This window comes from Sus scrofa, chromosome 2, assembly GCF_054392235.1.
Source record: "Sus scrofa isolate SSC_HxYL_T2T_F1_AM1 chromosome 2, Sscrofa_HxYL_maternal_Yorkshire_Landrace_v2.0, whole genome shotgun sequence".
Lineage (NCBI taxonomy): Eukaryota > Metazoa > Chordata > Mammalia > Artiodactyla > Suidae > Sus > Sus scrofa.
The window spans coordinates 96220832-96238329 of record NC_139384.1 but is presented as its reverse complement, the minus strand read 5'-3'; the positions used below and the strand labels follow the sequence as shown (position 1 = coordinate 96238329).

The 17498-nt window shown below is 44.8% G+C and overlaps 1 protein-coding gene across 2 annotated transcripts; it reads right to left on the bottom strand.

The window, feature by feature from the left end:
• Positions 1-463: 463 nt before the first annotated feature.
• Positions 464-16415, bottom strand: S100Z (S100 calcium binding protein Z). Of its 2 annotated transcripts, XM_003123714.6 has the most exons (4): positions 14157-16415; positions 5311-5632; positions 4813-5006; positions 464-2837 (listed from the first exon to the last, which is right to left on the bottom strand). In XM_003123714.6, exons 3-4 carry the CDS (start codon positions 4951-4953, stop codon positions 2679-2681), a joined length of 300 nt encoding a protein of 99 aa, XP_003123762.3. In that variant the 5' UTR covers positions 4954-5006; positions 5311-5632; positions 14157-16415; the 3' UTR covers positions 464-2678. The 2 variants fall into 2 exon arrangements, with proteins under 2 accessions (XP_003123762.3, XP_084870030.1); XM_085013904.1 differs by lacking the exons at positions 5311-5632; positions 14157-16415 and having other exon boundaries at positions 4813-5070.
• Between the last annotated feature and the right edge of the window lie 1083 nt (positions 16416-17498).

The window sequence follows — 17498 nt, the reverse complement described above, 5'->3', positions numbered from 1 at the left end:
TGGATTCTACCCTCTTTCCTTCTCCAAAGATTTTCTTCCCTGGGCTTCTGAAGCACCACACTCACCTGATTTTCCTTCTACTCCCTGACTCTACCCTTGCTATAACATTTGCTGTCACCTCTTTCTCCTAAAAGCCAGCTGTAGGACCTTTCTTCTTCTCTGTCCACATTCTCATCCTAAGTCATCTCCTCTAGTCTGGTGGCTTAATACCATCTAGATGCTAATGACCCCCAAACCTGTATCTCCAGTCCCCTCCTTACCCTGAGCTCAGGACTAGATCATACATCAAACCGTCCATGTGACAGCACCACCTGGATGTCCAATAGAGATTTCAAACAAAGCTATTGTCCCCACACAAAGCTGTTTTCATCCTTTTCTTTCCCATTTAGTAAACTGCATCATTTGCTTGACCAAAAATCTAAACATTAGGGGTTGCATTGGACTGCATGTAAGAGAATCCAACTTAACCAGAGAGCAAGGTTGTGTTTTTTTAAATTTGTTTGTTTTCACATCATGAGAGGAGCCAGAAGCAGGCAGACCAGGGCTGTGCGGTGGTTCCTCTAAGCCAACAAGGTCCTGGCTCCTTCTGTCTTTTTTCTTCACTGCCCTCATGGTTGCAAGATGGTAGTCCCACCTCCAGCCTCACAGCCACATGCCAATGGAAAGAAAAGGAAGGAATTAACAAGGGGGAGGGCATGGAGTCTACAGAGAAATAGCAAAACAGGGAGTTCCCTTCATAGCTGAGCAGTTAATGAACCTGACTAGGACCCAGGAGAATGCAGGTTCGATCCCTGGCAGTGCTCAGTGGATTAAGGATCCAGCATTGCCGTGAGTCGTAGTGTACGTAGCAGACGTGGCTCGGATCCTGGGTTGCTGTGGCTGTGGCTGGCAGCTGTAGCTCGCATTCAACCTCTCCCCTGGGAACTTCCATATGCTGAGGGTGCGGCCTTTTTACGGCAAAAAAACCAAAAATTTTTTAAAAAGAAAATAGCAAAACATTCCCAGAAATGCCTAGTAGACGTCTGCTTATCTCTCATCATCCAGAACTGAATTACCATCTCCACCCAAGATGCAAGAGAGCCTGGGAAATATGGCTTTTTAGCTGAGCACATTGCCACGCTGCCCAAACTAGGGCTCTGATAAATGGAGAAAAGATAGAATGAATACCACATGGACAATAGCAGTGTGGGCTCTATCGTCCTAGTCAGCCCTCTTTTCCTATGCTTCATAGCAATCCCTCTGCAAGTCTGTCACTCCCACCTCCAGAAGACCTGGCAAACTCCACTGCTTCTCTTCATCTCCATTGCTCAGATCCTGGCGGGAGATGCCATCATCTCACACTCAGACCACAGCACACAGCCCCCCACGGGTCACTCTTTTCCTTCTCTGCCCTCTCTCGACCCCCTCCTTTACGTGGTAGCTGGGATAAGCAATTAAAAGCATAAACATATCCACACCATTCTCTTTCTTTTGTCTCCAAAGGATCCACAGCAGACCCTAAAACAAACAGTTTATTTGAGAGGTGCAGGACACAAGGGCAGGACTACACAGGGAGTCCAGGAAGGGGAGTAGCCTGGAGAAGATCCGAAGACCAGGCCCTCCTCCACAGGGGTGATGGAAGCTCAGCCCAGGGGATGCCCTGGAAAATGGTGTAAGATACCTGTGGCACAATTACCTGACTCCAGGGGCCAGGAGGTATTTATACACCAGACCCCAAGGGTTGCTGGTCTCAGTCTCTTGGCTTGGGCACCTGGCCCTGTACCTAACCCTTCCCTGATCTAATTCACTGCAAAAGCCAGCACTTTCTTCTATTTATCAGCCTTTCTGCTTACAGACCCTCACAGGTTCTTCCATGTAAAGCAGAATCGCAAGACGATACAAGAGTCACTTTATTTCTTTTAAAGAGTAAGTTCAAAATGCAATTTAGGGATGATCAATGCCTGCCTGAGAAATTTGCTAAGCTCTAGTCCCATCTGAAAGTAGCTACATTTTTGCGATGCTCCTCTCTTTGACAGACAAAAAAAAAAGCATACAACATCTTTAACTGATATTAACAGATACACACTTCTACGTAGAAAATAAACAAGGACCCACTGCATAGCACAGGGAACTATATTCAATATCTTGTAATAACCTATGATAGAAAAACATCTGACAAATATATATAAAACTGAGTCACTTTGTTGTACACCTGAAACTGACACAACATTGTGAACCAACTATACTGCAAATACATTAGAGTTCTCAGTGGTAACCAACCTGACTAGTATCCATGAGGATGTGGGTTCAATCCCTGGTGTTGCCATGAGCTGTGGTGTAGGTCACAGACCTGGCTCAGATTCCGCATTGCTGTGGCTGTGGCGTAGGCCAGCTGCTGCAGCTCTGATTGGACTCCTAGACTGAGAAACTCCATATGCCATGGGTGTGGACCTAAAAAAAAAAAGATACAAATTTTTATATATATGAAAATTTTAAGTAGGGCATATAAGACTTAGAGTATTTATTTAAAGTCAATGTATTAAGGTATGCCTCATTTAATAATACTAGCAACTAATTATATATATATTACATCCATAAATGGCATTACTATCTATGACCATGGATCTGGAGGGTATAGATAAACAGTAAGTAAATAACTGTGGATTATTTCTGCCTTTAGCTTAGTTTACTACTTGTCTCTACTTTCCTTTCTTCTTCAATTGTTCTACAAAGTAATCGTTACAAGCCACCGTCAGAGCTGCCACCATGACCACGAACTCATTAAAATCCACTTCGTTGTCCTTATTGGCATCCAGGTCCTGCATTATCTTATCAACCAACTCAGGGTCCTTTTGGCACTAAAAGGAAAAAAGAAAATTTCTAACTCTAAGGCTTTGAGGTTCATCACGGCAACTGAAATCACATCTTCCTTTTATCTACATTAAAATGGGGTTTTTTTCCCCATTTTTAGCATCTCTGGCAATTTCCAAGAACCTATTTGCAGGTAGGTTTGAATGAGGCTCGCATTCTAAATGAGCCAAGGCCTCTGTCCCCACCCTGACCTGGCCGTATAGTCCTGACTCAGACCTGAACACGGAGAGGAGCAAACAGCAGCACATCAAAGTGAGCTGTTGATGCTGAAAATGCATTTACCCAACATCACAGGTAGAGGGCCAGGGTCGGGGGAGGCGGGGGGCGGGGTGCGTGAAAAGGAGGAAGCTTTGAAGGGGACAGTGAGTGGCTCTGCCATTTACCAACAGTAGGAAATTGGAGCGAATTACTTAACATTTTAATATGTCCTTATTTATCAAAAAAGGAGAGTGCTCTCACCCCACATATCTGGGGGGGATACAACACACTTTTGTAAGTGCTTAGCACCAGGTTGTCAGATGGAGTGAATAAAAATTTAGGACACCCAAGTGAATGTGGATTTCAGATGAACAAGCATATTTTTTAGTATCATTATGTCCCAAATCCTGCATGGGTCATATACTATTTGGGTCATATACTATTTTATCTGGCAATCTGTTGTGTGTGTCACAAAACAAGAGGAACCCAATAAAGGGTAGATCTTATAAGGATGTCTCCATTTAATGGGTAGAAAGGAAAGCAAGGAGCCCATTGAGGAGATCAGGATTCAGAAAGGGTAGGGGAAATTCCCATCGTGGCTCAGTGGAAATGAACCTGACTAGTATCCATGAGGATTTGGGTTTGATCCCTGGCCTCAACTCAGTGGGTTAAGGATCCGGTGTTGCCGTGAGCTGTGGTGTAGGTTGCAGACATGACTCGGATCTGGCGTGGCTGTGGCTGTGGTGTAGGCTGGTGTAGCTGTAGCTCTGATTGGACCCCTAGGCTGGGAACCTCCATATACTGCAGCGTGGCCCTAAAAAGCAAAATAAATAAATAAATAATAAAATAAAATTACTAAAAAGATATTGGAAAGAATTATGTTAAAATTTTTTACTTTTTTTTATAGAATAAATTTCCTATTTGTCTCAGCATATTTTCCATTCCACTCTCCAGAGGGAGTCACTTAATCTGTTTCTTAAGATCCGTGATATAATCATCTGTGTGAATGTAATTGTGTTTAAATATACGTATTTTATTCTGTAAAAAAAAAATAAAATTTCGAAAAAAAAAAGGAAAAAAAATGTTTTTTCCTTTTTTTCCCAAAGAGGTAGGGGGAAAAGTGTTATAAATTCAATTGCTATCATCTGAACACCAAGTTTGGCCACGATAACATCCTGCCAGTCTACTGCATATGCGAAAATCAATTCAAGGCATCTCGATAAACACCAGAGTAAGCATCTTCCTCAGAGCAGGCTCCAAATACTCCATTGCCAAGTTTCATGTGTGGACTTATTGAACTCCTGGCTGTTTTGAGAAGTAAATCAGCTCACTACCCAACTGGCCACTGGTCAGACCCGCCCTTCCAACTCTCTCCAGGTATTTGTCCTTCACTCGAAAATTTACTAGCACAGCGTAAAGTACCTGAGGTTTCATTTCTTCTCCCAAACATAATATTTATTCATTCTCAGACAGCTGGACAGAGCTCATGTCACTAGTTATAACTCCTGGTGTAACCAGCTGTATCTGTGTTGCACCAGGATGTTGAATGCTTGATGAAAGCCTCAAATACAATGTACAAAACCCAAAAGCCCTAACCCCAGGCTCTGCGGAGAAGGGCACAGAAAACACAGAGCTCTAGCGTTTGCTTCCCTCTATTCTGAATCTCGAAAGAAAGGAAACTGAGCAGGTGGCAGAACACAGGAGGCAGACCCAGAGGTGCCCTGGATGTCCATCTCACCTGGATGGGGAGAAAAGCCGACTCACCGAGAGGAAATCCGTGAGCTCTCGCTGTAGGAGCATTTTCAGTTCCCCCTTGTTGAGCTTGAACCTGTCCCCTTCCTTGCAGGAGTAGCGGGGGAAGGTTCTTATCATGATGTCCATGGCAATCTCCAGCTGGGTAGGCATGTCGGCAGCAAAACGGAGCTCTCCAGGGCAGGCCACCAAAGCCAGGGAGAAGACTTGCTCAGAAGAAGCAGGTGGGGAAACATCAGCATTCTCATTAAAGCGAAGTATCACTTCCCACGCCCCCAGCGATGGTGGTTAAACCACGATCACAATTCCACCAAGCTTTCCACCCACCCAGGGCCAGCCGCAGAGGGGAGCTTTGCAGGTGAGTTTTTCTCCTCCCCAATCCCCACTCCCCCACGATGGAGCCCTTTCAGCGTGTTTGGAAGTTAACAAGCAGACAGCAAATACAAAGTCATGAAAAAACATAGATCAAAAAAAAATTTTTAAGAGTTAAGGAAATACGTAACTTCATACCTGTTCAGCCAACGCAGGGCTCTGTCAACAGGTGTTTACAGTTAAACTGTAAGCGTTTATACCTGGGTCTTCCACCTGTTCCCAAGAAGGTGAAAACTGCCAGTGACGAGAGATTCAAGGAGAAGCGCCTCTGAGTCTATTCCTCATCGAGGAACAGCTGTGAGCTGCTGCCCCAAGGGCCATCAAGGAAGGGCTGGCACCACTGCGTGCCCTGGAGGAGAAGGCGAAGAGGGAAAGGGCAGCCTTCAGTTCCCCTTCATTATCGGGAGTGCAGGTACACCCGCAGTCAGTTGCTAGGAAATTGATGACGGCAGGGAGCACTCTAAAAACAGAGGCACAAAAAGAAACAGCGGTTCAGACCTAGAGTCTCCTCAGCACAGCCAAGAGCAAGGTCAAGGGAATATGCTCAGAGCAGACTCCTTGAACTAAACCAATGGACAGTGAGTTGTGCAGCTGTAAAAAATAAAACAGAGAGAGAATGAGGAGGCTCTCCATGTGCCAATTTAGAAGGGAACAAAGGGAGTTCCCGTTGTGGTTCAGTGGTAACGAACCCTACTAGGATCCATGAGGACGTGGGTTCCATCCCTGGCCCCACTCAGTGGGTTAACGGATCCGGCAGATCCGTGGTGTAGGTCGCAGATGTGGTTCAGATCTTGCATTGCTGTGGCAGTGGCGGTGCCGGTGGCCAGAGGCTGCAGCTCCGATTCAGCCCCTAGCCTGGGAACTTCATGTGCAGCAGGTGTGGCCCTAAAAAGCAAAAATAAATAAATAAATATTAAAAAAAGAAAGGAACAAAGCAGCAACCCTGGGTGGGTAGGAAAGAAATACATATAAGAACATATGTGTGTGTACATAAATTTGAATTTGCCTAAGGAATCACTGAAAGTGGTAGCTCTAAGGGACAACGTGGAAAGGGGATGGAAAGCAGTGGTTTGGGAGTAAGATTTCTCCTTTACTCCTTTTAAACTGATTTTAACTTTTTCAGTTATAGGAATGTATTGCCTAGTTGGAAAAAAAAAATTGAAATCCACAGAATGAAGCCCTAGAAGCCAAGTCTATAGGAATTCACAGCAGGGTTTCCAGCTGAGAGAAACTTAACAAAGAAAATGTCACTGGGAAAGCCAAAGCCAGAAAGTGGCCACTGTGCTTTTAAATGCCGCCTGTGCTCTCAGGGCTGAACTTCCATGGAGAACAAATTAGCGCCCCCTCCCCTGGCCCTCAAAAGAAAGAAAGAAAAACACAACAAAACAAAACACAAACCAACGCCCACACTCCTAAGCAAGGTCTGCCCTGCCTACAAACTGACCAAACGGTTTTCTCATTCTCCCCTTCCTTGGCTGTTTTGGGCCCACTGCCCGGAATGCTAATTCTGTCTGCTTCTTAAGGCTCAGTTCACAGATCTCTTGGAAGCTTTCCCCACATGCTTCCTAACTCACCAACCTCCACGTCCAACAGTTGCCCCCCTCTGTTCTCACTTGTTACCTGGAGTGTCCCTTTTTCTTTTTCTTTTCTTTTTGCTACACCAGAGCCATAGCAGTGGCAATGCCAGGTCCTTAGCCTGCTGAGCCACCAGGGAACTCCTCTTTTCCTTTTTTATCATTGCATTCATCACACATTCCTGTAACCACTTTCTTTTCTTTTTTTTTTTTTTGGTCTGTCCCCACTCTTCAGACTTTGAAAGAGTCCTTTGGTGGCAGAATCGATATCTGGCTCATCCTTGCATTCCACAACATTTAGTTCAAATCAAGCATATGATAGAAATGCTCAGAAATCTTTGCTGATGGATGGATTAACAAGCAAATACCTCAGAGGGGGACAGTAAGCTCTCCAAAAAGTTGTCTTATCTGGTTCTGCCTAAAGAATTATTTGATTGCCTTTTTTCTACATTAAAAATTTTGCTTTATCAAAGGAAGAGAGACAGAAAGACAACAGTCATTTCAAAGACTATAAAGAGTTTAAATCTGGAACTATTTTCAGGTTAAGCTGCTGAAGTTATAAATGGACTAAAATGGGTAAGTCTCCCAGAGTCTAAAATGGGTAAGTACTTCCAGACTGTGGGTCTTGGCAGCATTATATTTAAATCACATTCAACCACAAGTTTACTTGGAGAATTCAGTTAGCAGACAAAACTAGTAGCTATTTAAAATTGTAACGCCACAATTTGCTTTGAGAGATGAGAATGTGGCTGCTGTGAGCTTCGCTCTTGGGGTTTAAAAGCAAGGTGGTTTTTACTTGGATTTCTGCTCGACTTTAGCCGAGCGAGATGTTTCCTTTGGTACATGCTGCCCCTTAGTGTCAGGATGAGGAACTGCACCTGGAAGTCCTCTAATTCCCAGAGGGTACATTAAATTCTAAGTTTGAGGGGTACCCTTTTCCACACGTACTGGGGAGGGAAGCCAGCCCCGGACTGTGCCCTCCAGGAGCCTTTCAGAAACAAAGATAATCTTGAAAGGCTCAACAGGACTCTGTGAGGCTATGGACAGAAATTTCCAGGTGACATGAAATCCCAGGGTTGGCAGGGAGGGAAACAACTCTTTTTATAGCCCAGAGGGGTCCTCCAGTAACACGTTACTTGCTCTATGAATCACTACAGTTTTACTTTTCAGTTTCTGGTGTGAGTCATAACCCTTAGGGCGGAGCGGGACAACTTCACATCCAAGACAGTGCACAAGAATGGGAGCAATGGAAATTGATCAGATTTGGAAAAGTTTAAAAGTAAGAAGCACCTTATAGAAAAGGAGTGTAGATCCATAGGTGGGAAGCCAAAAGGGTAGAGCCGTTGGAAAGCGAGGCTTTGACCGTGGGGCCAGAAAAAAAGGAGATGTGCGAAAAATAAGCCCTCTTATTACTTGGGACATGACTGACATGCTGAGGGCGCCTGAGCCTGCCACAGATTGCGGGGAGGGTTTGCCTCCGGGGCCAGACCAGAATTAAACAGGAGACTAAGCTGCTTCCTTCCAAAGTTTCCGGTTTTGTCTTTTTAAGTAATGTGGTTCCAATGTTATGTCATTTTCATAACAATGAGATGGATGAGTCTAAACCAATTATGTAGGGGAGGTGGGCAGGGGGAGTTCCCTGGTGGCCTAGCAGGTTAAGGACCTGGTTTTGTCACTGCTGTGGCACAGGTCACTGCTGTGGTGCTAGTTCAACCCCTGGCTCACACTGTCCATCCACACTGTAGGCATGGCCAAACCCCCCCACAATTATGTGGGGTAGGAGAGAAGGATTACAAAAGGGCAGGAGAGGGAACTTTTGGGAGTGATGGATATATTCATTATCTTGACAGTGGTAATGGTCTTACAGGTGTACACATGTAAGAACTTAAAGTCTGCATTTTATTTTATTTTAGTATTTTTTTGGCCACACCCACAGCATGTGGAAGTTCCTGGGCCAGGAATCAAACCTGAGCCACAGCAATAACAATGCTGGATCCTTAATCACTAGGCCACCAGGGAACTCCTTAAAGCATGCATTTTAAATACATGCAGTTTATGGCGCATCAGTTATAACTCAATAAAGCTATTTGAAGTAAGAAAGAAAAAACTTCCCCAAAATCACATAACTAGATTATAGCAAGCTGAGACGCAAATCCATGTTTGTCTGACAAAAAAATTAAATCATGCAGCCATTAAGTAGAATTATAACGACTACAGAAATGCAAAAGAAAAAAGGACTACAGAAATGCACAAAATAATTTTTTTATCAAAACAAGTGAAAATTATAAGATACAATTTGTAACTAAGCTGCAATGGAAAATTTGTGTACATTTAGAAAAGAAGGAAAATACTAATAGTTTCAATAGAATTACGGATGATTTTAAAAATTCCTAATGCTACTGTTACTTTTTCAACTAAAACATCAATTGTGTTTTACACAGTGTTTAAAATTATAATCTATCTTCATATTAGGCAAGTCCTTTAAGATCGTGCTGAACTGTAAAACTTAGCATATAAAATTCTAGATTCATAATTATCATGTTATGATTTTATATATCCATAAGATAGAGGAAATATGCAAAAATGTTAATAGGTGGATTTTTAGGTGTGTTTTTTTTTTCTTTCTTCTTGTGTTATTCTTGGTTTCAGTTATTTTAAATCTTTAGTAGTGGCTGTGTTTTACTGTTACAACAAAAAAAAATGAAGTATTTTAAAAATCACAGAGGAGTTCCCATAGTGGCTCAGTGGAAATGAATCTGACTAGTATCCATGAGGACACAGGTTCAATCCCTGGCCCCGCTCATTGAGTTACAGATCCAGCATTGCCGTGAGCTGTCATGTAGATCACAGATGTGGCTTGGATCCTGAATTGCTGTGGCTGTGGCCTAGGCCAGCGGCTTCAGCTCCAATTCAACCTCTAGCCTGGGAACCTCCAAATGCCACCGGTATGGCCCTAGAAAGACAAATAAATAAATAAATAAAAATCACCGAGTTGACGAAGCATGTGAACCACCCAAATACTAACTTGGCTATAACAGTCACAGAGTTTCGTAAGGCACTTTCCAGATTATAAAGCCCCTTTCACCCTCACACTATTAAGCAGCAATTATTTGCCCAGTGCTGGGTAGATACATAATTCAGGACAAATACTCAGAACATTACTGAAAAATACATTACAGGTGATTAATCAATACTAAACTAAACCTAAGGTACATGACCTAAGCGGGCCTCCTTCTGCACAGGAGGGAAATGACAACTTTGGGCTAAATGCCTTTGAAGCTCCTTTTCCATTTATCTATCTATCTATCTATCTATCTATCTATCTATCTATCTACCTATCTATTTATTTAGGCTTTTTAGGGCCACACCTGCGGCATATGGGAGTTCCCAGGCTAGGGGTCAACCCAGAGTTATAGCTGCCGGCCTAGACCACAGCCACAGCAACTCAGCATCCCAGCCAAGTCTGAGACCTACAGCACAGCCCACAGCAATGCTGGATCCTTAACCCACTGAGTAAAGGCCAGGGATCGAACCGACATCCTCAAGGATAGTAGTCAGATTCAGTACTGCTGAGCCACGATGGGAACTCTGCTCCTTTTCCTTTTAAGACATTTTGTATTCCAAAATGACTTCAAGGATCAATGCGTGTGTTCCTGTGTGAGAAGGGAGGCCAGTGCAGGATTTCCATTCTTCAGGACACAACTGGGGAAATGGGGTGAGGGCAGGGGTCCTCAAGGCACCTCAGGGAGAGTCGTGCCACCTGCTTCCTCTCCTCAGCCTGGCCATCCAGAAAAAGAGGTTCAGAGGACTGGCCAGAAAAGTTAGACGTATCTGCTCCAGCCACTTCAGAAAGGAGATTTCCCTTCTCTCTGCTTTCAGGGCTGCCCCTGCATCCCTGCATTCCCAGGTGATGAAACTTATCTGGCCTCTCACCCACAGACTAAAGCTGAGCGTCAAAAAGAAGAGGGGTTCCAAAGGCAAGAATCTGAACGGTCACACCCTTTTCACAAGGCAAGTATCTATTTTCCTGGATGACATGAGATTTCTGCTATTTGCTTCAAAATAATCCAGTAAGTGGGAAACAGCTGCTGGTAGGAAGTGAGGAGAAAAGACATTAAACCAGATCGGCCATGAGTCAGGTCACTGTTGAAGACAAGTGCAAGGTCCATGGGCGCTCTTTAGACTATTATTCCACTTTTCTATTTTCTATATGTTTGAAATTTTGCTTAATAAAAAGTACACACACATACACACTCGCACTCACATCCCTCCTGTCAGCATGAGAAAAAGCTAACCAAATTGGAATTATCCATCTCTCCAGAGGCAGAGAAGTTAATGGCACTGAGTAAATGGAGGGTTTTTGACAGAGAAGCTGCCACTTGTTTTCTGGTCACTGATGCAATCAATTGAAGAAGAGGAACTTAAATGATATTTTTTTAAAAAAAACCAACATTGGAGTTCCCTTTGTGGCTCAGCAGAAACCAATCTGACTAGTATCCATGAGGACACAGGTTCGATCCCTGGCCTCACTCAGTAGGTTAAGGATCCAGTGTTGCCGAGAGCTGTGGTGTCGGTAGAAGACACAGCTTGGATCTGGCATTGCAGTGGCTACGGCGGAGGCTGGCAGCTACAGCTCGCATTCAACCCCTCCCCTGGGAACCTCCATATGTTGTGGGTACGGCACTAAAAAGACAAACAAAACAAAACAAAACAAAAATCCAACATTGGGGCTCAGATCTTCTGACCCCTGGCCTGGGACCTTCACATGCCGCAGGGTAGAAATACAAAAACAAAAACAAACAAAAAACCACCCAAACCCAACAACTCTAATCATGAAGACTGTTGAACATTAAAATAAATTATAGGAGAAGATAGCTGAGGAAATTCTTTCACTGTAACTAGAAAGTGAAAGTGAGTTATTTATGCTGATGGCTAAGAAGGAGAACATGAAAGCTTATTTGTTGCCAAAATTTATTCTTAGGCCCAACAGGGTGTGAGAATCTTGATCTGAACCTGAGGTAGTCACAGTGACAAGACAGAAAGCAAGCAGGTAGAATATATTTGGGCAACTGGCATGTAGCCACAGGCCTGAACCTTAGTGCCTGTGGACTGTCAGGACCAGCTATTAGCAAGTCCCACAATGACACTTCCGTTGTCAGCTAAAACCACACCCATTCCCTGCAAAGTTTCAGTGGCAGCCGATCTCAAAGTGGCCCCCAAGGGTCCTTGTCTTCTGGTCTTCACAGCTCTGTGTCGTCCAGGCCCACAATGAACGCAGCTGACCTGCGTCACCAATAGGATATTGTGTGTGACTGATGAGGGTAAGGCCTAAAAGACATCGTGGGGCCCGCCTGACTTCCTCTTGGATCACAGGCTCTGGGGGAAGCGAGCGGCCATGTTGTGAGGACACTCGAGAAGCCCTGTAGAGACACCTTGTGGCCAAGAAGGGAAGGGGACCCAGCTCTAACCTGTCGGAGAATGATGAGCCCTCTTGGAACTGGGCCCGCCAGCCAAAGGCAAGCCTTCAGAGGACCACAGCGTGACCATTTAGGAAACCTCGAGCCACAGCCACAGCTACATAGCTCCCAAATCCCTGTCCTCCAGAAACTATGCAAGATAATAAATGCTGTTTTAGGCTAAATTGGGGGTGAATTGTTAGGCAATGAGATAACCAGTATAGTTGGTTAGTTACAAGTTTAACCTTTTTTATATGACTTCAGAAACAGTGCAATGTAAATCAATCTGTTCCTTGTACTAGAATTTCTCAGCGGTAATGTGAACGATGGAAGTCCTTATTCGTAGTCTCAGAAAGGCTGCATACACCGTGCTCTCACAGGAGAGGGCACTGTTTCCGATTTTCTACAGCCCCTTTCTCCACTAGGCAGGGATGACAATTTCCGGGAAGGAAAAGGGACCTCTTTAACAATCGTAGCAGAATTAATATAGGACTTTTAAAAATCACAGCTTAGTAATTCCCATCATGGCTCAGCAGTAATGACTCTGACTAGCATACATGAGGATATGGGTTTGATCCCTGGCCCCACTCAGTGGGTCAAGGATCCAGCGTTGCCATGAGCTGTGGTGTAAGTTGAAGACTCAGCTCAGATCCCAATTTGCTGTGGCTGTGGTGTAGGCCAGCAGCTGCAGCTCTGATTTGACACCTAGCCTGGGAACCTCCATAGGCCTCAGGTACGGCCCTAAAAAGACCAAAAAGTCACAACTTAACTAAAAATCAGGTTTTGATTCTGAAAGCAGCACCTCGGTCACAAAGTAGCATTGCTTTGTCACTCAAGCATGATCTGTTTTATTAAAGCTTCTCGGATCATTTCCCTCCACCTCTCATGCAATTCACTGTCAGGTTTCACCTCCTGAGTCCCCCATTCCCTCCCCTCCAACCCTAGCACAGTGGCTCAAGCCCTTGCCATTTCTGGCCTGAATTGCTGTAAGAGACCACAATCACCTCCTGCACCCACCCTGCCTTTCTTCAAACTCAGCCACCACCATGTGCCGGGATCACACCTGAACCCCTCCCTACCTTTGCCTCATGGAGGGTCCCCACCATCTCCAGGTTGAATCTCAGCTCCGTGAAGTGTCCCTGCCCAACTCACCTGCCTCGTCAGCCTTGCATGTAACACCCTGCTTCTGGGGCGCTCAGTAACCCATTTCAGACAGTAGGCCTCCAAGGAAGGCTCCCCAACACCTCTCAGCTCCCCAGAATATTTGAGCCCTCCTAGTGCTCCCGTTTCGCCTCATGCTTTCCTCTGGCCCTGCATAGGAATTGGATGAAAGAAAAATAATAGTAGCTGCACTGTTCTAGGCAGTTCGGAAGTCTTCACTCATTTCACCCTCAAATTGTATGAAGGGGAGTTCCCGTTGTGGCGCAGTGGAAACGAATCCGACTAGGAACCATGAGGCTGCAGGTTCGATCCCTGGCCTCGCTCAGTGGGTTAAGGATTTGGCACTGCTGTGAGCTGTGGTGTAGGTCACAGATGCAGGTCGGATCGCGCATGGCTGTGGCTGTGATGTAGACTGGCAGCTGTAGCGCTGATTCGACCCCTAGCCTGGGAACCTCCACATGCTGCAGGTGTGGCCCTAAAAAGACAAAAAAAAAAAAAATTTGTATGAAGGATTACGAGCCCTATTTTACAGTTCACTAAGCTGAGTCACAGAGCCATTCATTAGTAGCTTTACCGAAGTCAGTGGTGGCAGTGAAATGGATTTGAACCCAGGGCATCTAGCTCCAGAGTACTTGCTCCTGACCACTAGGAGGCACTGCTGGTGACAGTGGGGTTGCGATAAGCAGTTTCTTGGGAGACTCAGAGCCTTCCCATTCTATTTACTCAGAGATTTATGGGCAATAAGTCATTAAGTTACAGCTCATCCTGCCTGCCCTCCTGATAACAAACATACCTGCTACGCCCTGAGTCTGGAGTCCACAGTCACAAAGTCTTCCTCAGAGGAAGCTGGTCATCTCCACCGGCTGAAATCAAGATAAGGGCATTCTCCTTACATCATCTCCCCAGAAGGCAGCTTTAAGGTTAAAATAAAATAAAATTTTAAAAAAGTGTGTGTGGGGGAAGATTCTGGTTTCTAATTCTAGAAGTTGAAGTTTGAGGAAAAAGAGCCTGGGGCCATGTGGTGGGGGCTGGGGACAACAGGCCAGGTCAGAGGGTGGGTGCCATGGGGCTTCCTTGTGCGAAAGGTGTCCTTACCTTGGCCACAAAGGAGAAAGAAAAAGAGGGAGGGAGAGAAGGAGAGGGACAGGGGAGAGAGAGGGAGAGGCTGATAGTAGCTCAGAGCCCTGGGCTTCTCACAGGCCCCTTGCCCAGCACAGTTAGTTTCCTTCTGACTCCTGTGACCATTCTCGCCTCCTGTGTCACTTCCACCTCACCTCGAGAAACTCAGATGTCATGTTCCTGTCCAAGCTGAGAAAGATCCAGAACCTTCAAGGTGTGGCTTGGCCTTCCTAGAGCTGCTGAGAAGATTTTACTTCATTTTGCCCACGTCTTCACAGATGCCAGTTGAAGACCAGGCCCAAGAAGATGAAGACGCCATTTATGCTCCTCCTCAGACCAGCCAGCGCAGGGCATCCTGGACCATTAGCCCTGAGCCTAAGATCACTTGTCGGCCTGGAGAACCGCCACTCAAAAGAGAGAGGGCGGAGTTCCCATCATGGCGCAGCGAAAACGAATCCGATTAGGAATCATGAGGTTGCAGGTTAGATCCCTGGCATTGCTCACTGACTTAAGGATGTGGCATTGCCATGAACTGTGGCGAAGGTCGCAGACGTGGCTCGGATCTGGCATTGCTGTGGTTGTGGTGTAGGCTGGCAGTTGTAGCTCCAATTCGACCCCTAGCCTGGGAACCTCTATATGTTGCAGGTACAGCCCTAAAAAGACAAAAGAAAAAAGAAAAAAACAAAGGGGGGGGGCAGACACGAGTCAGAAAGTGTCCAACACACACAATAGTATCTTGAAAGAAAAAAACTCCAGGATAAAAAAAACAAAAATGAATCCGACTAGGAATCATGAAGTTGTGGGTTTAATCCCTGGCCTTAGTGGGTTGAGGACCCGGCGTTGCCCTGAGCTGTGGTGTAGGTCGATGATGTGGCTCAGATCTGGCGTGACTGTGGCTGTGGCTGTGGCTGTGGTGTAGGCTGGCAGCTGTAGCTCTGATTCGACCCCTAGCCTGGGAATTTTTTCATATGCCACAGATGTGGCCCTAAAAAGCAAAGAAACAAACAAACAAACAAAAAACAAAACAAAACAAAACAAAAAACCTCCAAGATTCTGAAACATCTCTCTTTATAAAATTACTATTCTGGCCCACCTGAAAAAGAAAATGAAAGGAGCCAAACTGTAGATTTACAGAAGGATGGACATTGTGGGGAGACCTGAATGAATGTGTGGGAGCAGGAGGCACATGTGGAATGTCAGCCTGCCAGTTACTGCTGGATCCTGTCAGAGTGCAATGCCCCGTCAGCCAGATCCAGGCGGTGGCCAGGGGTCCTGTTCTTCCCTGTTCGTAGGAGTGTACTTAAGATCACCACACAGAAGAGCATGGTGATAAGGGCTGTCGTAGTCCTAGCTGCTTCCCATAAAGTGCAAAATGAACAGATGGATAATGAGAGTTCTTGAGTCAACAGGCCTTTTATCTCCCATGGCAGGCTTTTAAATTGCCAGGAGAGTGTGGTTAGCAAAATCCAGACCCTGGGAAAGTCTACAAACAAATACCTTGTTTCCTTTAACAAATAAATTACAAGAAGAAAAAAAAAAAAGATAAATTCAGAGGCTTTAAAGATATTAATCAATTGCAATGTATGAGCTTTATTTGGATTCTCTTTTTTAAACTAAAAAAAGAAACCAATATGACATTTGAGACAAGTGGAAATTTGAACACCGATGGGATAGTGGATATTAAAGAATTGCTTATTTTCAAGGTATGATGTAAACATTCCTTTTTGGAGTTCCTGTCGTGGCTCAATGGAAACAAATCTGACTAGCATCCATGAAAATGCAGGTTCAATCCCTGGGCTTGCTTAGTGGGTTAAGGATCAAGCATTGCCGTGAGCTGTGGTGCAGGTTGCAGACAAAGCTCAGATCCCATGTTGCCATGGCTGTGGCATAGGTTGGCAGCAACAGCTCCAATTTGAGCTCTAGCCTGGGAACCTCCATATGCCTCAGGTGCAGCCCTAAAAAGACCCCCAAAAAAAAAATTCCTTTTCTTTTAGAGTCAATGAAACATTTACAAGTAAAATAATATGATTTTTGAAATTTGTTTCAGAACAAATGCGATGGGGAGGTGAATGGGATAGAACTGAAGGATTGATGGTTGTTGGTAGTGAGTGATGGGTACGTGGACCTGGAGCTTCTTATGCAATTCTTTCAACTTCTGTGTGGGTACAAAATTCTCCATCATTATTATGCTTTTAAAAAGTAAAAAATATATATATAGTTTTAATTAACAGAAACTATCACTGGAATAAATACCATCATTTCCCTTTTTGCCTCTGCGATTTTTTTAAACCTTAAATTCTGATAAATCAGTTATAATTTAAACAAAAGAACCCATCTACAAAAATCTTTAGTTGGAGGGAAAATTGGTCTGTCACCGATAAGAACTAGATACAGTCCCAGGTGGCTTCTGAAAGAGCTCAGAACATAAGTTTAGTTTTGGCTAAAACTACTCTCTCGGGATTAGGTCATTAAGTCTAGCCAGTGGTACATAAAGGCGCTAATTAAACCCTTGTATGCACTGAAGTCATTCACCCGAGGCTACATGGTGAAGCTGGCTAAGGCACCCAGACCAAGAGCCAAGACCTGGTGATGCTGAGCATGAAGAACTCATCTGCAGGGGAACTGGCGGGGGCCCAGGGCTTGGACTCCCAGCTCTTAGGTACCCGCTGGAGGGCCTGCCCTCCTATTCTCTACCAAAGAAAGACAGAGGACTTTCTAGACCAGAGGTTTCAAATGGAACACAAGTGTTCTGCAACGCACTCAGAAAAGTAAGTTAGGTTTCCTCTCCGAAGAATACCACACAGAGAGATGGGACCAAATCGCCCAATGCCAGCACCTTTCAAACGGCACTGCTTTAATGGTAAAGAAAAGACTACAGCCAAAGGAACACAGGAAATAAAGGCAGAGAGACAGTTTCATTTCTCCCAAGGTCCTCATAGTTCTGACGATCATTACCCTCAAAATTTGTGACATTTAGACCGGTAAATATTTAAGACTGTGAGAACGCCGTGTTTAC

Coding starts and splice junctions, on each gene's coding strand:
- S100Z (XM_003123714.6), bottom strand. CDS start 4,953: ATGCCTACCCAGCTGGAGATTGCCATGGACATCATGATAAGAACCTTC. Junction 2,838..4,812: donor AGCTCACGGATTTCCTCTCG/GTGAGTCGGCTT, acceptor TTTTCCTTTTAG/TGCCAAAAGGACCCTGAGTT.